This window comes from Saccostrea cucullata, unplaced genomic scaffold (genome assembly GCF_032062105.1).
Source record: "Saccostrea cucullata isolate Sc308-1 unplaced genomic scaffold, CSIRO_AGI_Scuc_v1 ctg748, whole genome shotgun sequence".
NCBI lineage: Eukaryota > Metazoa > Mollusca > Bivalvia > Ostreida > Ostreidae > Saccostrea > Saccostrea cuccullata.
Genome location: NW_026924513.1, coordinates 198,173 through 210,938, shown reverse-complemented (window position 1 = coordinate 210,938; position 12,766 = coordinate 198,173). Strand labels below are relative to the sequence as shown.

At 32.1% G+C, this 12,766-nt stretch overlaps 2 protein-coding genes across 2 annotated transcripts; both read left to right on the top strand.

The window, feature by feature from the left end:
* Positions 1–649: 649 nt before the first annotated feature.
* Positions 650–3,809, top strand: LOC134266604 (cytochrome P450 2D28-like). Its single transcript, XM_062748824.1, has 5 exons — positions 650–741; positions 1,053–1,219; positions 1,626–2,150; positions 2,858–3,298; positions 3,625–3,809. Exons 1-5 carry the CDS (start codon positions 722–724, stop codon positions 3,807–3,809), a joined length of 1,338 nt encoding a protein of 445 aa, XP_062604808.1. The 5' UTR covers positions 650–721.
* Positions 3,810–10,757: 6,948 nt separating this feature from the next.
* LOC134266603 (cytochrome P450 2D28-like) lies at positions 10,758–12,180 on the top strand. The gene is made up of 2 exons (XM_062748823.1): positions 10,758–11,250; positions 11,960–12,180. Exons 1-2 carry the CDS (start codon positions 10,758–10,760, stop codon positions 12,178–12,180), a joined length of 714 nt encoding a protein of 237 aa, XP_062604807.1.
* Positions 12,181–12,766: the final 586 nt, after the last annotated feature.

Here is a 12,766-nt window from a genome sequence, read left to right as displayed (position 1 = left end):
TATAGGTCTAAATTTGAAGCCCTTCACCGGCATACGGTGACGTCTCCATATGAGTGAAAAATTCTCAAGAGGGACGTTAAACAATGTACAATCAATCAATCGATCAAAGGTTAAAAAGTAGACCCGGTTTAAAAAATAATATGTACAGAAAGAAGGGTATTGCTCTAGTCTGTTTTCCTTTGAAAAATGTGTTTCCAGACCTTTCTGAAAGATTTTTATGATTTTAAACAGAAATGTTTGAGGGAGGGTGTTTATTACAGTCTACTTTATCTTTGCTTTTGTGATTAATCGTGGTGAAAATTGGAGCTCACTAGTGACAATTTCTCCAAAATCGCCCGAAACGATTGAATCTTCTACACCCACAAACTTTTTTTTTTACCTTTTATGGCTATTTGTATCAATGCACGCAGTGGATCTTACAAGAACAATTGACCAATCATTAAATGAATAGCAATGTATAAGCAAACTACATATCTTTATTACTTCGAACACGTAATTTAGATTTGTTCAGAACAATCTTTGATCGATATGATTTCCTTTAGATAACCGTTCGTAAATGTAGCTCTTTTCTGTACATAAGATTGTAATAAGCTACTGCAATTTTAAATAAATATTCACCAAACATCGATGCTTTATATTTTTAGACATGTGTTGCAGAGGCCAGTCCAATTTGCCACCGAGGGAACCAGGGTATCCCCTAATAGGAAATCTTAATTTTAAAATGGAGACACCAGTCATTCTGTAAGAGTAATAAGTAGATAAAGAAAATTGCAACTTCTAATTACTTTTTATTTGAATTTTTCTTAATTTTCAAAATAAAAATTAATTATAAAAACATTTATTCCATTTAAAGTATTTCCATACTCACAGTTTCATTGGTGAAAAGTAGAGAAACTTCATTCATATTCTTTATTACAACTTTAGAAAAGCATTCATCCAAAATATATATTTCTTTTGTGTGTATAAATAAGAAATATTGAAACAGTTTCTGAAAAAATATGACATAACAGAAAGATGGTAATAAAATTGTTTATACAAAGATTTTCTCCCAGAAATTTATGGCAAAAACATGGCGACTTGTTCACGTTAAAAATGTTTGGCCATCCCTTGATCGTAGTGTGTGGTTCTCAAACTTTACACGAAGTTCTGGTGAAGAATGAAGAACATACCTTTGAACATCCAGATCATTATGTCAACAAAGAATTTTTCGAAAGATCAGGTCTGTAGATTTACAAATATGATAGAAATTTAAAGAAAAGAATTGGTCTAAATTGTATTACCTGGGTTGCCAACGTCAGGATGACTGACGTCAAAAAAAAAAATCCGCTTGACGCAATGTTTAATATATAAATTATTTGAAGGCATTTTAAAAGGAGAACTTGTCGTTTTCTAAACTAAATGGTTGATTTAAATATAATGAATGAATTAATGCTATTTAATTCATTCCTTAAATACAATTGGTTTAACATGCATATGTAACTATTGGTTAGAAAAAGAATCCTTAAATAATATGAAAAATAATCTTTCGTTTTATAAAGAAAATGGTAAATTAAGTCTAAAGGTAATTATAACAAAATAAAGTATGGTGTGAACAATGAATTCAAAGCGGTAAATGTTCATTTCAGGCATACTTGGGGCGTTCGGAGAAATTTGGCGTATGCAAAGGATATTCGCCATCGCTATGTTGAAAAGCATAGATTCAGGAAGCTCAAATCTAGAATCTCGTGTACTCACTGAAGTCGAAGAATTTATAACACAAGCAGAAAAATTTGGAGGCCAGTCTTTCAAGATTAATGATTTGGTAAATATATACCATTACAACATCGTCTCATCTCTCATATTTGGGAAGAGATTCAAACATGGAGATGCCACACTGAAACGCCTTATAGAGTTGATAAGCGAGGCAGTAACTAACACTGCTCACCAAGCGCCTACCTCTGTCCTTCCATGCCTGAGATTTCTTCCGGGGGATAAGTTTAAAGTTAAACGCCACCGACATGTCGTGGACGGAATTCTAGACATTATGCAGAAGGCCGTGGATGAACACAAGAAAATTCCAGAGGAACCGAATTCTACCGACATTATTTACAGTTTCTTTAAGGAACAAGAACGGAGAAAGCAAAACAATGAAGATCTAGTCGGCTTCACTGGTATATCATGTCAATAGTTTAATTCTTTCTACATTTTCTTATCAACATCAAGTACATACGCACGTATTGCTATAAAACAAAACTTCGGCACATGAAGACATATATTGTAAAATTCTACCCGCAAACTGTAAGATGACATAATTAAAATTAATATTCTAGTATATCAACTTTATATGTTTTAAATTGAACTAGGAATATAAGTAAAAAGCGAGGGTAAAGAGTGAATTTGTCGAAGAGAGGTCTGCAAAGAAACAGGTTATAGTAAAAGAATAAGTCAACAATCTCGATTGAAGTCATTATTTCATTATTTTTAATAAATAAAGTCCACATTTTCGCGAATGTTGGAGGATAACCTCCGAGGTCGAGAAATGTAGTTTGAAAGATAAAAGCCGAGGAGTTAGCTTTCAAATAGCATTTTGAGACCGAGTAGAACGATACAATGGGGAATGCTCAGTCCTTAATTGAACTTGATATATTACCTGATGTTTTTATGCTTAGTGTTTGTCCTCTTCATATTTTTTATTGTTGATTTGGATTATGTGTTTTTTAAATTTGATATCATTTAAGTTATTTTAAAGGAATTGTAAAAACATCCTTGATTATTTTTCTCATAATACCTTTTTTTTTTTTGGATTTTCTCATACATGTATCAAAATGATCTATTAAAATTCTTAATATATGTATGACAAAAGGAATTTTTCTTACAGACCGTGATTTACTAATAATGGGATACGGTCTTTTGTTTGGTGGACTCGGCGCTCCTCATACACTCCAATGGTCAGTTTTATATCTGATGCACTATCCTGAAGTCGTCTCTCGCATGCAGAAAGAAATTGAAGAAAATATAGAAAACGATCGCTTCCCTAATATGGAAGATAAGCCACGCCTCCCTTTCTGTCAGGCTGTGGGGTGGGAGGTTCTCAGAATAGCGTCAGTGGTATATGTCGCCCCCTCACATGCTTCGTCATCTGATTTAACGATAAATGGCTACACTATACCCAAAGGCGCATATTTGCTACCAGCCTTATGTAGTGTCAACATGGATCCAACTATCTTCAAAGAACCAAACACTTTTAACCCGAGTCGCTTCATTAACGAAGATGGTCAATTGTTTGGTTTCGAGAACGTCAAAACCTCCTTCTCATTAGGTTTGTACAATGCACTCTGTTAGAGGAAATATATATGTATTCTCTATGTAAGAAAATAAGCTATAGACTTTCTTGTAGCTACGTTTCATACATGTAGTTGTTGATTTGCTTCAATCACAGCACTATAGAAGAAGGGTGATTCCTTATATTCCATTGGGTCCACACGTTGAACTCGTTGAAAATACACAACGTTTGAGTTTAAAATTTATTCTTTTGAATATTTTCACGTAAAACAAAATACGTGTTCACCGAGTTCAAGTTCTACAGTTTAATTTGAGACGAATGTCCAGTAGAAATATTCTTTTAATTTCTATTATTTTTTCCAGGACCAAGGAATTGTTTAGGTCAATGGTTAGCGGAAATGGAAATCTTTCTTTTCATTACTACCATAGTGCAGAAATTTGACATCGAAAACGAGGCCGATACCCCAGTTCCATCCTTAGAGGGAATATATAAAGGGATACACGTCACCGGCCCTTATAATGTGTTTCTGAAGAAGAGAGTGCAGTGAGAATTCAGAACATTGCATCCCACTTTCATTGTGTTTCAATACACTCAAAAATACATTTTCATGCCAATGATCATTATCAGACTTTAGGATTAAAAAAAAAAATTATTTAACAAGATATAACAAATTATAGTATTTTTTTTTTTTTTTGAAACGTTGATTTCAAGCCCTTTTATCCAAAAACAGGCAAATTGTAGGGAGGGAGGGAGAAAATTTATTGGTAGTGGCTTTTCGAGGTTTTTTTCCAAATACCGATAAAAGAATGCATAATTTGATGAATTCTTAAAGCTGACTTCTAATTGTTTTCAAGTCATGAGAATTGCTTTCCACTAAAGTAATATTATTTCTTGTTCAGACGATAAATTTAAAAACTTATAATTATGGACCAAAAGTTTGTATGCTCCCTTTTTCAATTAAATAAGATCATTCATTAAAATCTGTAAATTCAGACGGGAAAGGAGTAAAGAATATTGAATACCTTCAAAATATTGGCTCATGGGTCACATGGTCAACTGAACATGGTATACTTAGTTCAACAAGTACATGTACTGTGTAAATTTTAGAATAACGTCGGCTTTTTCCCTTTAATAAACTATTATGAAGGATTGTGCATTTTAAGAAGCAATCATCGTAGTTTATGAGACGCATATCAAATTTAATCAATAATGTTTGAATCCTTTAAGTACCGCGGTATACTGTATAGAATATTGCTGTATAGAGTACTTGAGCCTCAATCATCGAGATCGAGAGTCATGGGGTTGTCGTACATGTATACCTTCATGAGTAGAATCATCGTAGTACCAAAGAAAGACAACGACCAACCTTCAATCCCAAAAGGGCATCCAAACAATACCAAACCAGGAGCAGAGCAAACCGGGCCAACATGCAATGGAGGAAAGAGCACCAAAAGTTGCCATGAATGGGAAAACGGAAAAAATCTCTCGACAACCCAGTGTGAAAATAATAACCCAACAATTAGTATGCAAAATTAAGTCAGCATTTGAATTAATGATAGATTAAATTTGCTGACAGGATCATTGTATCGACCATAGAACTTAAGAAATGATGACTTTTTACCAGACTGTTGATAATTTTATTTCATCAACTTAATTTACAATAAGTGAACTTGTTATAGAAATTGGTTTTCATTTTCGTACAAAATGCTCTGGCGTATTTGAAATTGGTCCAGTGATCCTGGAGAAGAAAATGATGGCTCTGTAAAAGGACGCCGACAACAGAAACAAGAGGCCCACGGGCCTTATAGGTCACCTGAGTATCGTGCAACAACTTTCAAACAATTAAAATTGGTTTGTGTTTTAAACCATGAAATTCACAATTCACAATTTTGAAAGAGGCACCATTGCTCATCATAATGATAAACTTAGCATGCTTACTCTATTTACCTAATACCCAGATGTAGATCAGAGTAACAAAGATAAAATGCACTTCCACTTTATAACCAGTTGTGCACCTCATCCCAAAGGAACCACTGACCCTGGGGCCACATATTTCAAAATTTTGCAAATTTTATCATAAAATGGTTGATTAATACTAAAGAGCAGATTTCAAAGCATTAATTTATTTTCAGACTATGAACCCCCCCCCCCCCCCCCCCCCCCCCCCCCCAGACCAGGGGGCATAAAAATAACCATTTTGCTAGATGCACCTTTCTTCATCATAAATATATATACTTGGATCATTGGCATAAAACCCAGGAGCAAAGGAAAAGATTTTCTAAGAATTAATGCATTTTCACTATATAATAGACCACGCCCTAATACCAGAACCCCTGATCCTTGGGCCATAAAATTCAAAATTTTGGTAGAGGCACTCTTTCTTAACATAACTATGAACTTAATTAGTTTATTTAATACCCAGAATCAGAATAAAATATTTTCAAAGAATTAATACAATTTCACTATCTGATCAATAGAGCCCCGCCCTAACACCATAACCCCTGACCCTGGGGCCATAAAATTCACAATTTTGGAAGTGGCACTCTTACTCATCATAACTATATGTTTAGTTAGTTCATTTAATACCCAGAAGCAGAGAAGAAGATTTTCAAAGAATAAATGCATTTTCACAATATGATCAATAGAGCCCCGCCCTAACACCAGAACCCCTGACCCTAGGGCCATAAAATTCAGAATTTTGGTAGAGGCACTCTTGCTAAACATAACTATGTACCTAGTTAATTTACTTAATACCCAAGAGCAGAGAAGAAGATTTTCAAAGAAATAATGCATTTTTACTATATAATCTATATAGCCCCGCCCTAGCATAAAAACCCCTGACCCTGGGGCCATGAATTTCACAATTTTGGTAGAGGACTCAATACTCATTATGCCAACAGTTTGCCTGTTTGATGTCCAGGAGTAAAGAAGAAGATTTTTAAAGATTGCAATAATTTTGGTGGTTTTGGCCCCACCCCTCAGGCCCCAAGGGGGCAGTGACCATAAAATTTACAATTTTTGTTCCCCTTTACCCATAAATGCTGTATACCAAATTTGGTTGAAATTGGTTCAATGGTTTCAGAGAAGAAGCTGAAAATGTTCAAATGTTAACACACGACGAACGACGGACAAACACAGATAGCAATAGGTCAGCTGAGTTACTCTGGTGACCTAATAAATTTTGATCAGAAAAGTCGACTTGAGCCTTCGGCTCTGATGAGTTAAAAAATATTCATATCCGTCTTCCTGTACGAAATGAAAATGGCAGGGTGGTAAGGGTACAACAACTCGTTTAATATCCCAAAGATTTTCAATAGCATTTTGATAATTTAAGTTTTTAAGATTATTCAAAAAAATGCATAGGTAAGTAAAACTTATTGCTTTTTTATTGTTATCTCACTTTCATTCAATGTCATTTGCACAATTGTCATGTTTCGAGTCCTAAAAGTTGTCATAAGTCCTGAAGGCCTTCCAGCATATTTTCAATATCTCTGAATGAACTTTCAACTTCTTTTGATAATTTATTTTTGGGGTCTGTAATATAGAAAAAAAACATGTCCACTGTTGAAATTTTCCAAGACATATGCGCATATTTTAACATCCATTATTTAATATATAACACTTACTAGCATTGCTTATTGTCTAACAATTTTTCTAGTGTACAATGTAGTTTATTTTTCTAATGACATTAAATTCTTATAATCTCGTTTCATCAACTTGTTTGTTAATAATTTACCTCGTTTAGATATTGTACATATGTAGAGCGTACTCTTGCTTGTCGAATCAACTCACCACTACTATTGTTATTGTGCTTTAAATTCAAGACAGTAGGTTTAATCATTCGAAGGTTAAAGAGTAGACCCGGTTTTATAAAATACTAGTAATATGTACAGAAAGAAGGGTATTGGTATAGTCTGTTTCCCTTTGCAAAATGTGTTTCCAGACCTTTCTGAAAGATTTTTATGATTTTAAACAGAAATGTTTGGGGGAGGGTGTGTATTACAGTCTACTTTATCTTTGCTTTTGTGATTAATCGTGGTGAAAATTGGAGCTCACTAGTGACAATTTCTCCAAAATCGCCCGAAACGATTAAATTTTCTACACCCATAAACTTTTTTTTTTTTACCTTTTATGGCTATTTGCCAAGTATATTTTTAGTTTCTACATAAATAGTGTAATAAAAATTCAAATAAAAAAATGGGGGTCAATATGCTTCTTTTGGCGCTACAGTGCATTTAATAAGACCTTTTTGCACTTAAATTTGTGTCTTATCAAAAATAACATTTTCGACGTTTTCCGTCCAATATTTTTATCAAATTAAAGCATGAAACAAAATGAATTTTAAGTCTGTTTAAAAAAAAGACACTTTAATATTGTGACTGAGAAAAAGTTTCAAACTGCTTCGCATGATCAATTATTTGACCTTTTTGCACTAATAAAATGTGATTTTTCTGGCATTGAAAATTTAATAAGCAAGAAAAATTATTTTAAAGTCTTAAACTTTTTCTGATTTTAAGCAAATAGGTCAAAGTTATCTTGAATATTTAAAAAAGAACATCAAAAGTTGGGGTATATGATGTAAATTTTCAGATAAAGCTAAAAAAGTGTCAATTTTACGGTAAAATTGGCTCAATTTTTTCCCGGATTTTAAGAATATATTTACTATATTTGTCACAATTTGCTGATAGAATTCATAAGAAATAATTAAATAGTTATTTCAGAACCAGCAAAACACATTTCACTGCAAAAAACAGCTTTATGTGCAACCAGCATGGAAAAATAGGAATCCAAAATTAACAATTTTGGACTGTTATAGTTCAAAAGGGAAATCCTATCATTTTCGTCTAAAAAACCTTCCGCCACAAAATATAGTCCCAAGCTTAATTCTACTTGAATCATATTTATCGCGGGGTTTTTTTCATTGAATATAGTTCGATTTGCGTTGTAGAATTAAGATTTAATGTTAGAACATAAAAATGATGCAATATTTAATGAATAAAGGATAGGTCCAAAATCCGCTCAAAATCTCAGGATCGAACGTCCTTAATGCACGTAGTGGATCTTACAAGAACAATTGACCAATCGATCATTAAATGGATAGCAATGTATAAGCAAACTACACATTTATATTACTTCGAACACGTGATTTAATTTGTTCAGAACAATCTTTGATCAATATATTTTCCTTTAGATAACCGTTCGTAAATGTAGCTCTTTTCAGTACATAAGATTGTAATAAGTTACTGTAATTTTAATAAAACATATACCAAACATCGATGCTTTTATATTTTTAGACATGTGTTGCAGAGGCCAGCCCAATTTGCCACCGAGGGAAAGAGGGTATCCCCTAATAGGAAATCTTAATTTTAAAATGGAGACACCAGTCATTCTGTAAGATTAATAAGTAGATAAAGAGAATTGCAACTTCTTATGACTATTTTTTTTTTTTAAATTTTCTTATTTTTCAAAATAAAAAATAATTATGAAAACATTTTTTCCATTTAAAGTTTTTCCATACTCACAGTTTCATTGGTGAAAAGTAGAGAAACTTTATTCATATTCTTTATTACAACTTTAGAAAAGCATTCATCCAAAATATATATATTTTTTATGTGTATAAATAAGAAATATTGAAACATTTTCTGAAAACATATGACATAACAAGAGGATGGAAATAAAATTGTTTATACAAAGATTTTCTCCCAGAAATTTATGGCAAAAACATGGCGACTTGTTCACGTTAAAAATGTTTGGCCATCCCTTGATCGTAGTGTGTGTTCTCAAACTTTACACGAAGTTCTGGTGAAGAATGATGAACATACCTTTGAACATCCAGATCATTATGTCAACAAAGAATTTTTCGAAAGATCAGGTCTGTAGATTTACAAATATGATAGAAATGAGTACTAACATAAAAAACATACATGTCTGTGTCAATAATTTAATATTGGTTGAAACATGTAATTGGATCTGAAAAAAATTGGTCTAAATTGTATTACTTTGGTTACCAACGTCAGGATGACTGACGTCAAAAGGAAAACAAATCCGTTTGACGCAATGTTTAATATATGAATTATTTGAAGGCATTTTAAAAGGAGAACTTGTCTTGTTTTCTACACTAAATGGTTGAAAGTTAAGGTAGAATGCCACACCAATTTTTTATTTTATAGATCTTTGAGTCATCCTTTATAAACAATGGTTTCAGTATTGAAAGGCCGATATTAGCTCTTAATTATTTTATATGAATTTTTTTGTATTTTTTCAAAGAAAATGAAAAAAAAATTATTTATATCCAAATAAGTTGTTTTCGCGTTAAAAGTCTGCTATAAATGAATGCATCATATGATTATCTTATAAAATATGTAAAGAAAGCCTGGTTAGACTTTTTAATTTTTTTATATAAAAAATTATTAATGAAAATAAAAGTCATTATTTGTGAATATTTTTTAAATCTATGGTTAAAAACACCATTAAACTAGTCACAACTAAGGACAACATGTTTGTCAATCATATTTTAAAAAGAAATTGAAACGAAATTGAGAAATTTTAGAGAATTAATTTTTTTAATATTTGGACCTAACCCGATTGAATTTAAACTGATCCCGATCAAAATTAACACAAAATGAATAAAATGCTAATTTATTGCCTCTTAATGTATTTACAATGAAGAAATCTATTTTATTGTCAGTTTCCATAATGTTTTAACCCTTATAACACCTAATCAGACTAGTGTTCTTAGGAAAATGTTATTTATTTCCAATAATTGTACAATTATGGTCGGGATCGGTTTAATTTTGATCGGGATTGGCCAAAATTAAAAAAAATTAATTTCTCTTAAATTTGGCTATTTCGTTTCAATTTCTTTTATAAATATGATTAATGAAATGTTCTCCCCAGTTGTGACTGGTTTTAAGAAGATTTTAACCACAAGTTTAAAAAATATTCACAAATTATGTGTTTTATTTTCATAAATAATTTTTCATAAAAAACATTAAAAAGTCTTATCAGACTTTCTTTACATATTTTATTAGGTACTTATGTGATGCATTCATTTACAGCAAAATTTTTACAAGAAAGAATCTAATTTGGATGAATTTTTTTTTTTTTCATTTTCTTTGAAAAAATACAAAAAAATTCATATAAGATAATTTAGAGCTAATGTTGGCCTTTCAATGCTGAAACCATTGTTTAAAAAGGTTGACTCAGATATCTATAAATTAAAAAGTTGGTGTGGCATTCCTCCTTAAATTATAATGAATGAATTAATGCTATTTAATTCATTCCTTAAATACAATTGGTTTAACATGCATATGTAACTATTGGTTAGAAAAAGAATCCTTAAATAATGTGAAAAATAATCTTTTGTTTTATAAAAAAAATGGTAAAATTAGGTCTAAAGGTAATTATAACAAAATTAAGTATGGTATGAACAATGAATTCAAAGCGGTAAATGTTCATTTCAGGCATACTTGGGGCGTTCGGAGAAATTTGGCGTATGCAAAGGATATTCGCCGTCGCTACGTTGAAAAGCATAGATTCAGAAAGCTCAAATCTAGAATCTCGTGTACTCACTGAAGTCGAAGAATTTATAACACAAGCAGAAAAATTTGGAGGCCAGTCTTTCAAGATTAATGATTTGGTAAATATATACCATTACAACATCGTCTCATCTCTCATATTTGGGAAGAGATTCAAACATGGAGATGCCACACTGAAACGCCTTATAGAGTTGATAAGCGAGGCAATTACTAACACTGCTCACCAAGCGCCTACCTCTGTCCTTCCATGTCTGAGATTTCTTCCGGGGGATAAGTTTAAAGTTAAACGCCACTGGCATGTCGTGGACGGAATTCTAGACATTATGCAGAAGGCCGTGGATGAACACAAGAAAATTCCAGAGGAACCGAATTCTACCGACATTATTTACAGTTTCTTTAAGGAACAAGAACGGAGAAAGCAAAACAATGAAGATCTAGTCGGCTTCACTGGTATATCATGTCAATATATAGTTTAATTCTTTCTACATTTTCTTATGAACATCAAGTACATACGCACGTATTGCTATAAAACAAAACTTCGGCACATGAAGACATATATTGTAAAATTCTACCCGCAAACTGTAAGATGACATAATTAAAATTAATACACTAGTATATCAACTTTAGATGTTTTAAATTGAACTAGGAATATAAGTAAAAAGCGAAGGTAAAGAGTGAATTTGTCGAAGAGAGGTCTGCAAAGAAACAGGTTATAGTAAAAGAATTAGTCAGCAATCTCGATTGAAGTCATTATTTCATTATTTTTAATAGATAAAGTCCACATTTTCGCGAATGTTGGAGGATAACCTCCGAGGTCGAGAAATGTAGTTTGAAAGATAAAAGCCGAGGAGTTAGCTTTCAAATAGCATTTTGAGACCGAGTAAAATGATACAGTGGGGAATGCTCAGTCCTTAATTGAACTTGATATATTACTTGATGTTTTTATGCTTAGTGTTTGTCCTCTTCATATTTTTTATTGTTAATTTGGATTATGTGTTTTTTAAATTTAATATCATTTAAGTTATTTTAAAGGAATTGTAAAAACATCCTTGATTATTTTTCTCATAATACCTTTTTTTTTTTGATTTTCTCAAACATGTATCAAAATGATCTATTAAAATTCTTAATATATGTATGACAAAAGGAATTTTTCTTACAGACCGTGATTTACTAATAATGGGATACGGTCTTTTGTTTGGTGGACTCGGCGCTCCTCATACACTCCAATGGTCAGTTTTATATCTGATGCACTATCCTGAAGTCGTCTCTCGCATGCAGAAAGAAATTGAAGAAAATATAGAAAACGATCGCTTCCCTAATATGGAAAATAAGCCACGCCTCCCTTTCTGTCAGGGAGGGAGGGAGAAAATTTATTGGTAGTGGCTTTTCGAGGTTTTTTTCCAAATACCGATAAAAGAATGCATAATTTGATGAATTCTTAAAGCTGACTTCTAATTGTTTTCAAGTCATGAGAATTGCTTTCCACTAAAGTAATATTATTTCTTGTTCAGACGATAAATTTAAAAACTTATAATTATGGACCAAAAGTTTGTATGCTCCCTTTTTCAATTAAATAAGATCATTCATTAAAATCTGTAAATTCAGACGGGAAAGGAGTAAAGAATATTGAATACCTTCAAAATATTGGCTCATGGGTCACATGGTCAACTGAACATGGTATACTTAGTTCAACAAGTACATGTACTGTGTAAATTTTAGAATAACGTCGGCCTTTTCCCTTTAATATCCTGTTATGAAGGATTGTGCATTTTAAGAAGCAAGCATCGTAGTTTATGAGACGCATATCAAATTTAATCAATAATGTTTGAATCCTTTAAGTACCGCGGTATACTGTATAGAGTATTGCTGTATAGAGTACTTGAGCCTCAATCATCGAGATCGAGAGTCATGGGGTTGTAGTACATGTATACCTTCATGAATAGAATCATCGTAGTACCAAAGAAAG